The 13,535-nt window shown below is 39.9% G+C and overlaps 2 protein-coding genes across 3 annotated transcripts in view; both read left to right on the forward strand.

Moving 5' to 3' along the window:
- Positions 1–13,535, forward strand: part of CDC14A (cell division cycle 14A) — a 284,358-nt gene that overhangs the window by 230,359 nt on the left and 40,464 nt on the right. The window lies entirely within an intron of this gene.
- On the forward strand, positions 6,361–10,272 carry GPR88 (G protein-coupled receptor 88). The gene has a single exon (XM_031967166.1). The coding sequence runs from the start codon at positions 7,504–7,506 to the stop codon at positions 8,665–8,667; it is 1,164 nt and encodes a 387-aa protein (XP_031823026.1). The 5' UTR covers positions 6,361–7,503; the 3' UTR covers positions 8,668–10,272.

Below are 13,535 nucleotides of genomic sequence, written 5' to 3' on the forward strand. Positions count from 1 at the left end.
CCTGAAAAGAGCACTGGGTCCAGGGTAGAGAGATTGTGTTTAATTTCAATCTGGTGTATATACACATACATGTATATGTATTTATGTGTGTATGTGTATATGTATATGTACTATCTATCTACCATATATCTACATACATGGGCAACTAGGTGGCACAGTGACTAGCATGTTGTGTCAACTCATCTTTATGATTCAAATCTGATTTCAATCATATCCTAGCTATGTGACCCTGGACCAATCACTTTTAAAACTCTTTTTACCTGAGTTTTCTTATCTGTACAATGAGATGAAGAAGAAAATAGCAAAGCATTTCAGGATCATTACCAAGAAAATCCCCAATGGAGTCACAAAGAGTTGGACATGACTGAAATATAATTTTGAACAAATCATTTAACTTCTCAGTTTATGTGATCTCAGTTTTCTTATCTGTAAAATGAAGGTGTTGAACTAGATGACTTCTAAGGTTTCTTCTAGCTCTAAATCTATGATCTTATGATCAGTTCAATCTCTAATTCTGTGAACCTAATGTTCTAAGTCCCTTAGACTTTCTGGGACTCAATTTCTTCTATCAAGTGGGATAATATTTGCATTGTCCATCTGACAAGGGTTATTTTGAAGAAAATGCTTTATGATTTGTTTTAACAGAAATGTATTTGTTGTCCAAAAATCATAGAATTTTGGAGTAGAGAGAGAGAGACCTTAAGGTTCTAGAATACTTTGTAGTTTTTTTAAACAGAAATGTATCTGTTGTCCAAAAATCACAGAATTTTGGACTAGAGAAGACCTTAGGATTCTAGTTCAACTTTCTCATTTTAACAGATGAGACTCTGGCCTAGAATTTAAGCTATGTTTTTTTTTAAAAAGCAAGACAACTTGACTCCTACACCAAGACTCTTTCCATTAAGCCAAATTGATTGTTCAAAGACATAATAAATATGAAAAAAGTCTAGAATATAGATTCTAGTTCCTCATCAACAATATAAACAAGCTTAAGTTCATAAGAATTTGGGATCAATCTTTAATACCAATAATTTTCCATAATTATTTCATCAATTCCCATTCAATAATTCAAATACAATTCTCCCTCCTTGCTAATTTTCCTTTGTCCTTCTCTCTCCCTTTTCCCTCTATCTCTCTTCGCTCTGCCTCTTTCTCCATTTCTTAAATGAACATTGCTTTCCTTCATTTTGGCAAATCAGTTCAACCTACTCATTAATAGATTGCCTTGGTGAAATTTCTATTTTAGTATTCATTCCAAATAAATGCATAATACTGAGAGGTAGCCTGAGGTGGCAGAAAAGAACCCAGTATTTGTGTTCAAGACAAAACTGGGTTTGAATTCTTTTGAAATATTTATCATCATGTGACCATTCTAAATCATTCAATATCTCAGTTTCAGCTTTCTTATTTGTAAAATGGGGATAATATCTCAAAGGATTGTTGGGAGCCCCATCTGAGAAAACAGATACAAAGTACTCTGCAAACTTTAAACTGTTCTTAAAAGCCATGCCAGCAGAGATAATATATTTGGTACTTTCTACCAAGGTGGAAAGATTTTAAGCACAGACCAATACTGTGAATGCTGTATATTGACTGTGCATGTATATTATCCAATAAATAGTCTAAGTCTGAACAAGCTCCTACTTAGAAGACTGGCCATTGGGTTTGTTTTTTTAGCTGCAGAAATTCCTTTTTTCCTTCAATAGTATTTCATTTTCTAATTACATGTAAAAATAGATTTCAACATTCATTTTTGTAAGATTTTGAGTTGCAAATTTTTTTCTCTCTCCTTCCCTTACCTGCCCCCTGCCCAAGAGGGCAAGCAATTTGGTATAGGTTATACATGCACAATCATTTTAAACATATTTCAATTTTTGTCATGTAGCCACAGAAATTTTTTTTACTGTTTTTCCCCCAACTAACAAATTCAATTCAAACACTTATTAAGCATTATGCTGAACACAGAGGCCACATAGATAAAAATGAAATGGTTCTTGCCTTCAAGGAGATTACTATCCAGTGGAATATCATGGCAGAGGTAAGTGCAAAGTAAATATGCCATGGTATACAAAGCAACTTCAAGAAGGATAGAGTTCTAAGGACTGAGGTGATCAAGAAAAGTCTCATTTAGAAAGTAGGCCCTGCTTTGCAGGAAGTGAAGACAATTTAGAAGAGACAACCTGTAGTGGTAGAACTAATACAGCAATGAAAGCTGGAGCTTCTGAATTAGATTCAAAGTCTAATCAGGCAAGTTTTTAGTTTCATGTTGCATTAGTATCTTTTGACTCTTTCCTCTAAGTTAGAACATGCTAATTAACCATAATATTTTGTACTTGAAAAATACAGAAACTTTTTTCATCTCAACCCAAAAAGAATTATCTAAAGGTGTTTCTAATTTCTAGAAAGTTTGCCACATTTTTCTTCTATTTTCTGCCATTAATACCAGCCGTCAAAAGTTTTTTAAGGAGATTAAAAAATAAATCAAAAAGTGCTTTAATGGAGAAATAGAAAGGGGAGTCTTTTCTAGACAGACAAGAAATCACAGCAATTTTAAACCCAAAGAATGGTATTCTTAGAAAAGCTACAAGCAAATGGGGAATGTAGGTCACTAAAGAAATACCTTGGAAACTTTACAAAGCTACTGAAGATGCCCTACTGATATAAAGGCAGAAAGAGATACATGGCTTTACGTAGAAAAGAACTCTGAATGTATGAAGGGTGTGCCCAAATTTATAATTGAGCAAATTGATGAATTGGAATCCTGGCTTGGTGTGGGTAGAAAGAACACTGAATTTGGGCCAAACAGTTTAGGTTTTTATGTTTAAGGGTGTGTATATCCTGCTGAAGTGGATGACACTCTGGTCCTGAGTTCAAGCCTTAGTTCTATCAGGGGGTCATGTGTGTGACAATGAGCTAATCAGGAGGTGTTGTGTTGAGGGAGTGAGACAAGAATGAGTTAAACTGGGAATAAATTAATCAACAAACAATTATTAAGATGCTGTTTTGTACCAGGCACTTATTAGGTGCTGAGTATAAAGTAAAAAGTATGCCCTCAAGGAATTTATAGCCGATGGAGGAAAGATATTATGTAAATATATGCAAAATAGATACAAAAAATACAACAGAATTGGATTACTGGTAGGTAGAATCTGTATGGATCAGGAAAAGCTCAGGAGGTGGTGTTTTACTCATATTTTGAAGGAAAACTGGGGATTCAGAGTGAAGAAAGTGTGAATTTCAAGCATGGCAAATATCCACTGATAGATTAGGACTCAGGAAAATCTACATGAAAGCAGAAAGTTTTCCAAAGCCCACTGAAAAGCACCTTGTTTGATTCCTTAAGTCTGATGACACTGACTTTTGGGCCGACGTGCAGGCAAAAACCAGAAACCTGAATCTGATACTGAAACCATCATTCCATCTACATATTCCCTTTTGAAGGAAAAACTGAAAAGGCTGTCTGCATTTGGAACTGTAATATTCTCTCAGTATCTTGGTGCTTAATGGAGAGATACTTTTTAAAATGGCAAAAATGGAGAGGTTTAGATATTAACTGCAAAATTTAACTGTAAAGAATTTCAAGAAAACCTTTCTTCCTTTTAATAATGTATTTGGCTGTAAAAAAATGAAACCGAGAGACAGTGTGGTATGATATTATAGCACTGGATAAGGAATCAGGAGACCAAGGTCTTCCATTGATTGTATGAACTCAGTTTACTCATCTGTGAAAAAAGGAAACATGGACTACATAAGCTTGAAAAACTTTAGACTCCAAAAAATCTATGATTTCTGATGGCCTCTCAGCTGAGGATCTCAGCTCATAATTTCGCCCCTATTCTCTCCTCCTCTACACCAAATTCAGAGGAAGAGGAATTTTCCTCATCAAAATCAATGCCTATAATCATTTGTGCCCTTGATCTTTTCTCTCAGCCCCCCATGCTTATAGAATTAAACCTTTTCTCTCTCCTCCAATTGCACACTCCTGTCAATCATCACTTCTTTTTAATCTTTAATCTCTTTTTATCTGACAATCTCCCTCATCCTTCACCTGACTCTGCTACCTTTTCAAACTACCATCCTAGATCTATCTTTTTTCTAACAACCAAACTATTAGGGTAGAAAAAAAACCAAACCACTCTTTATTGCAGTTGGATTACTTCCTTTGCCTTGCACACAATTGATTGTTGTCCTTTTCTGTTCAAAGAAGATCTATCAGGGCTAAGGTATAATGTGTTTGATTGTGGCTGAGCGCTAAATACTCTACATGGGTCAGACACATGTAGTCCAGATCAACATTTGGAATGGAGATGTCTGTACGCTTGTGCATCTCATATTTCTTTTGGGCTGTTGTGATCCGGCTGTGCTGTTTGAGCCTCCTTTGATGTGGGCATATCACATTCCAGTATCTCCCATGTCTCACAATTAATTCCCACATTCTCTAGAGACCTTGAGATGATTCTTCTATCACTCTAATTTCTTTGTGAATGCTTACCTCGTATGAGTTCTTTGTAAAATAGTCTTTTAGGTAAATATATATTTGACATTTAAACAACATGGCCACCCCATCAGAGTTGTGTTCTCTGCAGGAGAGGTAAAATGCTTGACACTTGCAGAGAGATCTCAGTGTCTAGTACCTTATTTTGCCAAGTGATTGTCAAGAAGATAATTCAAATGGAAGTGATTCAGTTTCCTTTCATGGTATTGGTATACTATCCAGATTTTACAGGCAAACAACAATGAGGTCAGCAGAACAGCACTGTAGATGTTCAGTTTGGTAGGCAGCCTAATACTAATACCTTTATTCTCCCACACGTTCCTTGGGAGCCTCCCAAAGACTTGCGCAGTGCCTGGCAATGCACTTGCATCAACTTTATGTGTACATTCCTGAAAAGTATACTGCCCAGGTAAGTCTTGCACACAGTAGATGTATATAAAGTAATTCTTGCACATAGTAGGTGATTAATAAATACTTTTTGGATTGTATTGTGTTCAATAAATATACTTTAGATGCATGATCTTTAATATAAAGAAAAATTATGCAGTCCCTGAATCCCTCAATTACAAAAGCTCCAGATGGTAGAAAGCTTTACAGTCTGAGATTATAGCCAATTTCATTTGAATAACAGTTTAAATGGGTTAGACTTAATTTAGTAATACTTAGCTCTTACTTTCTTCAAAGCATTTTACAACCATAAAATAAACAGAATGGTTCCTTTGAACGGAAAAGAAATTTAGTATCCTTTTTTTCAGGTGAGGAAAAAAAGCTTAGAGGTGTGAGTGGCACCTTTGGACTATATGGTATCAGACCTTTGGACTTGATTCTTATAACCTTATGTTTACTCCTGGAACAGAAGTGAGGTGTCATTCATTTTGGTCAGACAGAAGTGCCAGGGGCTCGTAGAAAGAGGGTAGATTTTAAGTTTCATTAAATTTTAGATCCAGAAAGAATTTTAGTTTAATATCTTCATCATAAACAAGAAAATAATAAATCATGCAGATTTTGTGATTGACCTAATGTCAAGAAAGACAGCAGCAGTAGCAAAAATAGCCTCCCTCCTTCTAGTTGGAAATTATGCCAGCTAGGACACCCACTTGCAAAGAGCCAGCAGGTATATCCCAGCTGGGAAAAATGCCCAGATAAAGTGTTGAGGTGGGAGTAGGAGTGAAGGGATAGGAGGCACTTTGCTCTCCAACTGGTTCTCTGCTGACATTAACAGAGGAAGTGATTCCCCAAAGCATCTTATCCCAATAGCAGCAACAAGTGGCAACTCCATCAACAAGACTATTAGATTATTCCTCAACACATTGTTACTTCACTCAAATAACTATTCCTCCCATTTTTCAGGAAACATGTTTTTGGGGGGCTGCCCTTTAAAATTTTCCCCCTCAGGAAAGGTGAAAGACTGCTGGCATTCTACAAAATGTTCACAAATTCAGATAGTGGGTCCTGTTCAAGACCTATTCAAAAGGAAATAAATTTGGAAGGAAGTAGCCAAATCTATCGCTTGGAGCCTACTTTTTCACTATGCAGATTGTTCACAATTCCTGTCTTCTCCTGTTATTCTCTCATTTGCCTTTTGACCATTTCACTATTGAAAAAAGGCAACTCTTATCTAGCAATGGAAGGAGCTTGAAGCTGATCATTTCTCTGTGACTGTGTGTTTGTAGATTTACGTGACCACTTTTTATAGATGTTTTGTACAAGAAATTCATGCTTCACTATTCTTTTATAGCCTCTGGAAAGGGATTGAGGAGGGAAACCAACACAATAACATTGGGGGATTACATATAATCCCAGGGAAACTGAGAATTTAACTGTTTGATTTTTTAAAAAAATATCCTTGACAAACTAGTGTTATTAAGGTATCTATTTCATCAGCTACAGCATCTCTTACTAGTCTGTGAATTAGATTGGAATAAAGATGCTGTAGACCTAGGTTCTATTGCAATCAAAGAGGGAAGAAGGAGGGGACTAAAAAAGCAAAAGAAGTTGATGGGGGAGGGGAAGAGGAGGGAGGAGGAGGAGAGAGTAAAGCTTAAAGAAACTCCCTAATTGCAAGACTTTCTGTGCAAGATATTTTTCTTCCTTTCCCAAGTTTGAAGGCTGCTGAATAATTCATGAAAAGCGTGGAAAGGCTGAATTTACCCAGGGTGATGAATAGCTGATCAGGAGTGAGCTGAGAGGAGAGAGACTGTATCGCATCAGCCACCACTCCTGCTTTCTCAGTCTAGGGTGCTCTACAGCTCTCATTTTGCTTTTCAACCAGCTTCCCCTGTGCTCTGCTATTGTGACTGCAGGAGCTTGCTTGCCTAGGTGGATCTCTAGGCTGCTAAAAGTCAGATAGTCTTCCCCCTGGCACTGCTGCCAGCTGGGAAGCTCCTCCTTGCTTATTGCTGCTGGGGCTGCTGCCAAGCTTTGGACCAGGTGCCCAGTTCCTGAGTATTGGGGATCCTCCTGGCACTGATCCCAGTGGAACTTCTTTGATGGTGTTTTCCTGGGACCATAGATGCTGCTGCTGGGACAAGGTGCTTTGGGGGATCACTTCCTCTGTTACTGTCGGCAGAGGACCAGCCTGACAACAAGGTATCTCCTGTCCCTCCACCCCCATTCCCACTCCACCACTCCATCTGGGTATTTTTCCCAGCTGGGATATACCTGCTGGCTCCTGCAAGTGGGTGATCCAGCTGGCATTTCCAACTGGAAGGAGGGAGTTTATTTTTGCTACTGCTGCTGTCTGAAAGCAGGAACCCTTTTTCCTTGCTCTGTGGAGACATTTCTGAAGTAGGGACCTGCTACCAGAAACTACGCTCACCTACCACATCGCAGTCTTTCTGCCCCTCTCCAGATCTCCCACCGAAAGTCAATTCTTCTACAGCCTTTCGATTTGGGGAGGGGAGAGGTGGCGCTCCACCCTTGTTGACCCTGCAGGACAGTATCGGAGGTGATGGAGCCCTCAGAAAGAAGTCAGAGTTGAAGAACTGGGTGTGAAAGTGGAAGCCAGCATGACCAACAGCTCCTCCACGTCCACCACCACCTCCAGTGCCGGGGGCTCGCTGCTACTGTTGTGTGAAGAGGAAGGCTCGTGGGCAGGCCGCCGGATTCCCGTGTCCCTCCTCTACTCCGGCCTGGCCATCGGGGGCACGCTGGCCAACGGCATGGTCATCTACCTGGTGTCATCGTTCCGAAAGCTCCAGACCACTAGCAACGCTTTCATTGTGAACGGCTGCGCCGCTGACCTGAGCGTGTGCGCCCTCTGGATGCCTCAGGAGGCCGTTTTGGGGCTGCTGCCCAACTCCTCGCCCGAGCCTCCAGGGGGGTGGGACGGGGCTGGGGGCAGCTACCGCCTGCTGAGGGGCGGGTTGCTGGGCCTCGGTCTCACCGTGTCTCTTCTATCCCACTGCTTGGTGGCTCTGAACCGCTACCTGCTCATCACGCGGGCGCCCGCCACCTACCAGGTGCTGTACCAGAGGCGCCACACGGCGGGCATGCTGGCACTGTCCTGGGCACTGGCTCTGGGGCTCGTGCTGCTGCTGCCGCCTTGGGCAGCTCCCCCAGGTCGCGTGCCCCCCGAGGTGCACTACCCGGCGCTGCTGGCAGCTCTGGCGCTGTTGGCTCAGACGGCGTTGTTGCTGCACTGCTACCTGGGCATCGTGCGCCGGGTGCGGGTCAGCGTCAAGCGGGTCAGCGTGCTCAACTTTCACCTGCTGCACCAGCTGCCGGGCTGTGCCGCGGCCGCGGCCGCCTTTCCAAGTGCCCCTGGCCCCCCGCACGCACACCCGGTGCCCCAGGCGGCCGCGGCCTCCGCGCAGCCCCTGCCGCCCACTTTGCATCCGCGCCGGGCACAGAGGCGCCTCAACGGCTTGTCAGTGCTGCTGCTCTGCTGCGTCTTCCTGCTGGCCACGCAGCCTCTCGTGTGGGTGAGCCTCGCCAGCGGTTTCTCGCTGCCTGTCCCCTGGGGCTTGCAGGCGGCTAGCTGGCTTTTGTGCTGCTCCCTGTCCGCCCTCAACCCGCTCTTGTACACCTGGAAGAACGAGGAGTTCCGCCGTTCTGTGCGCTCGGTGCTGCCCGGCATCGGGGACGCGGCGGCTGCAGCCGCCGCCGCCACTGCTGTACCAGCAGTGTCCCAGGCACAGCTGGGCACCCGGGCCGCTGGCCAGCACTGGTGACGCGGTTGCCAGGGCAGCCCAGGCGACGGAGGAGATGTTGCCCGATTTCCCGCTCCCAGGTCGCCCGCTCCTCCAAAGCAAAACATCGCTGGTGGAAGAAGACTCATAAAATATTCTGCAATAAAGTTGGCACGAGAAACTTTATCCAGCTGTCACAGGGACAGCCAGGGTTGCCAGAACCCTCGCTCTTTAGAACGGGAAAGAGATGGGACGGGGGTGCCCCGGGGAAAAGAAAATTCATTTTTCCTCCCAGGTCACTCAGTTCGGTCCGTTGACTGCCATTATCCTTTACACTGCTGCTGGGAAACTTAGGACCGCCAAAGCTGACAATTTAAACATCCATGAGAACTTCATTTAAAACTATAAACTCTGCACAACAACTCAACTCGGCTTTTCCTGTTGGATCACTCACCGTGATTAAAATATCTTTATTTTCCCCTTTATTGTACAATAATTTATTAAAAACCCTAGATGTGCATGGGACAAAGATTCTTTATGCTATGATTTTTAGGGGATACCTGCTAACTTTGATATGATCTTTATTTATTCAATGTATATTATTAGCCCACAGTATTGTAGGAGCAAAATCTTGCTTAAAATATGATTTATCTTTAAAGTTCTTCTGTAAGATGTTCTTCAGAGACGGCAAAGTCACTCCTGAATGATTTCTCAGCCAGTGAGAAAATTGAGAATTTGTTTACTTTTGATAGCTTTTTGCATTCCTAGATCTAAGAGGTGGCAAATCAACATTTGATAGGTTGAGAGTTCATCGTAAGAGCCAGCAACAGTAGGCAGCTGTGAAAACAAATGATGGGACTTTTTAATTTAGAAAATGATTTCATGATTTCTATAGCATGCACTAACATATTGCAACCAACATCTTGTAATAGTTCTATGCCCTCCAAGTGTGATTGCAGTTTTTATTTATTTTTATTTTTTACATTTTGTAATTTAACAGTTGCTAAGGAGAGTAAGAATTTCTGTTGTATGCTTAATATTAAAAATATCTCAATGCACATGATGTAAACACTCACAGTACAATGACTTCATAGCTAAAATTAGCAGTTATTGCATGCTCCTAAGTGTTCGAACTTATGGAGAGTGCAGGTAGTGGATCAAAGGCTACCCCACTAGACATGGGCCACTGGACATTCTACTTCTTCCATAAGAAGAAGCCTTTTCTTAAGGATTATAGCCAAAAAGGTTCATCTCTAGTTACATAAGGCTCTTCTTATTCTTTCTTAATTCACAGGGCAAAAAAAATGTAGTTTGACTCTTGTAGAAAGAGTAGCTGGCAAGATGAACAGTGATCTGATTTGGTTTGTACAAAGTCATCCACGTGCTTAGAGTTTAGAACATTGGACAGCAGCAAGCTGTCCCGGTTTTAACTTAGTACTTATAGTACCTTGACAGGTCTCATTGTGCATGTGTATATGAGAATTTATTTACTCTGTCATATGGAGAATGTGAAGTACAAATGGAAGTCAAAATAATATCTTTGAGATTTATAATTTTAGCAAATCTTCTGTTTGTCAAATTATTTTGAAATGGCCACTTGCTATGTAAGATCAAATAAAATCACTCTTGGGGATTAAAATGGAAAGAAAGTCATAACTTTTTTTTTTATTTTAAAAGTAATGCTATATCATTGGGCAATCCGTTACACCGAGTCAGACTCCCAACAACCATAATTGCCTTGGTAATACAGACAAAATCTTTTGCTTTGGTTGACATCTAAAGGCTAATCAGTGAGGAGCCTTGCTCAGTTTCAATCTGCTATATTAACTTCCAGGTGGAACTGTTATTAGTTGGCTTCTCTGTGGTATAATAACCCCCAGACATAGATTTCTGCTATCAAGTATATGGTTTTTTTGTCTGAATTATGGAGGGGGGAGGGTTATTGTGACTATTCATATGACTTACAATAATTTTTTGATTTTTTGGTAGATCAGTATTCACAATCTGACTTCACTGATGTATATACTTCCTCCAGGGAAGCAGATGACCCCTCCCCTAACTGTAATTTTTGTCCCCGTCATCCCATAAATACTCCACAGGGGGTCCTAGCATGTATCTTATAGAGATACTAGCACATGTATTTTTTCATCAGGGGGTTCTAGCATGTATCTTATAGAGATACCAGCACATGTATTTTTTTTCATGTGGAAAAGCTATTCAAACTTTAAATAAGGATTTCTGTGACTTAGGATATTATGAGAATTATGGAAAAATTGACTCATTTATAGAGGAAAATAAATAGCTCAGATCCATTAAAAGAAAAGTATGTATAGCCCTGCATTAATTGGCTAATTGGTATTAATTGGCAAACTAATTGGCATTTTATTGATCTAGCTGTCTTGTGCATGCATCACTTTTCTAAGGTATCACATTTTCTCACTTAAAATGGCTGATTAAAGTTTAGACTACAACTTTTTGGACTACTTTTGGTCTTTTTTTTTTAATCTACCTTCAAGGATACTATTCTAATAGTATCTTTTTATTTGAAATAAATCTAATTTTTGGAAGGCCTTTGGATATGAGAGCTCACTATCTACTAACAGAAAAAAACAAATGAAACAACTCAACTGTGACTTAGATTAATCCCAGGCAACTCTGTGCTTCAGGCACAGAGAAGTTGACACATCCAATGATATATAACTAATAAGTGTTAGAAAGCAGAATTTAAGCAAAAATTTTCTTGAGGCTAAGTCCTTCATTCTATTCACTGGGCCATGCATTTTTTTCTTGCTGATTTGATTCCCTCCATTAACTGTACTTTATAAGCATAAAGAAATGACTGGGACACTGAGATTTAAGAAGCATTGTCAATGTAGGTCTTGAACCCCAGACTTTTCAATTCCTTGGCCAACTTCTTGACTCCAAATTTTTAGCTGCTATACCTGGCCCATTTTCCTCTGGTTTTGCACAACATGACTAATTATGGTGATTAGCACTGACTGCCTCACTTATTTTTATTCTTAGTATCCAAATTTTGTTATATTTCAAATCATCTCCTGAGTCAGTCTATCCTGAAAATCATCTTCTGTAACGTTCACTCTTGCCAGACTCACAATTGCAATTTTCAAGATTATTTTTCTGCAAACCATTAAAATTTCTGCCATGAAGATGTAATGTCACCAAGACTAGTCACTTTCTAGATACTTCCTTTTTATTGCCCTGTGAAGAAGCTAATAGACATTATTATAAGTATTGCCAGATTTTCAAGTTAGAACTAAATCATGTGAAATTCACAAGGAACTTGTGGCTACTACTGGAGTATAAGTGGTATAAGTAGAAGTGATAAAGGAATCACAAGAGGATTCTGCTCCTATTGTTTCTGTATTGGTAGATATTGATTTTGACTTTTGCCCTCAAATTTCATATCTGGGAATCTAATATATTAAGGTATCAGATTTAAAATCCAGCCCGGAAGTAGGTCTTGATTTGAGTGGAAGCTTTTCCTAAAGAAAATCTTTGGAGGGCTTTTTCCTTCCCGTCACTTTCCCATCATTTTACTGCAAAGACATTCTGTCTGTTTTCTGCTTAGGTTTGGCATATGATCAGAGGTATAGTTTTCAATTGGCACTCCATTTATTGCAGTTTGGAAAAGCTTAACATTAAGTCTCTCCCTACACTAGCCCAACCCCATAAGTGAGATCTACTCTGAGATTTATTAGTAATTAGCTCTGCAGGACTGCTTTTACTTGTAATTTAAAAGCAACCTGTGAAGTGCCTGGAGTTGTCTTAATAGCTAGGAGCTGGGAAGTGTTTAAGCTGCTGCTGTTAAATACTCTTAATGGAAGCTTTTTTTTTCTTATTTCAATGAAACCATGTATTATCTATATAGGAAGAAAATATCATAATGACTATCGTGGGTTAACCTTTGCCTTCACTTTGTTTTTCGTGACTATAAGATTTAGTTACCACTCTCCCCCTCACTCCCACTCACCCACCTTCCAGAAGCAAGAGTAACAACAATCACATATTTTTCCTTATAAAGAGTTATCCAGCATTGACTATTGTTTTACATCATGTGGAAGTGTCCAAAAATGGTCAAGTCTTGGTGTGTGATGGGTGGGATAAAGGCTGATAAATTTTTTCCCAACAGTCCTTTAATTATGTTTTTGACAGGATATTCTTCTCTGGAGGGACAGTAGAGAAAAATCAAGCTCTGGTGAATATAGGATCAGATTTATAGCTAAAAAGCATCTTAGAAGTCATTTGTCAAATGGGGGATTGGAGTAGATAGCCTCTGGGGTCCTTTCCCTTCCAGCCCTATTTTTAAGATTATTTTATTATCTAATTTAATGTTCCCTCATTATTTTGCAGCTGAGGAAAAAGAGTCCTAGAAAGGTTAAATAACTTGCCCAATTTAAAACAGGAATATGGACAGAGCCAGCATTTAAAATCAGATATTTATCTCCAAATCTAACCCTCTGGGGCTTACTATTACATAGGTATGCAATCAATTTTTTTATTGCAATTGTAAGACAACATTTATCCCTACTAAATTTTATCCTTTTAGATTTGATCCTTTTGTTCTATTCTTTCAGGAATTTTGGGGTTCTTAATTCTAAGATCCAAGATTTTAACATGTTCTCTATCTTTTTAATCTTCAAATTTGATTATAATGACATCTATGCTTTTATTTATGATAATAAAATATTTAATAGCAGAGGACTGAGAGACTCCTGGTGCATTCCACTAGATACCCTCAAATGGACTGACATTAATGCATCAATGACTGCTCTTTGATGATGGCCATTGAGCTAGTCCCAAATCTAGCTATCTGTTCTAAAGTATTTTGGGGGGAATGAGGAGGAGAACAAAAGCAAACAAGAGCTTAGGTTGAACTAAGAGAGGCACTG

The sequence above is a fragment of the Sarcophilus harrisii genome, chromosome 4 (assembly GCF_902635505.1).
Source record: "Sarcophilus harrisii chromosome 4, mSarHar1.11, whole genome shotgun sequence".
NCBI classification, from domain to species: domain Eukaryota; kingdom Metazoa; phylum Chordata; class Mammalia; order Dasyuromorphia; family Dasyuridae; genus Sarcophilus; species Sarcophilus harrisii.

Bases quoted from the DNA above. Each gene is read 5' to 3' on its own strand.
- GPR88 (XM_031967166.1), top strand. From the start codon at position 7,504: ATGACCAACAGCTCCTCCACGTCCACCACCACCTCCAGTGCCGGGGGC.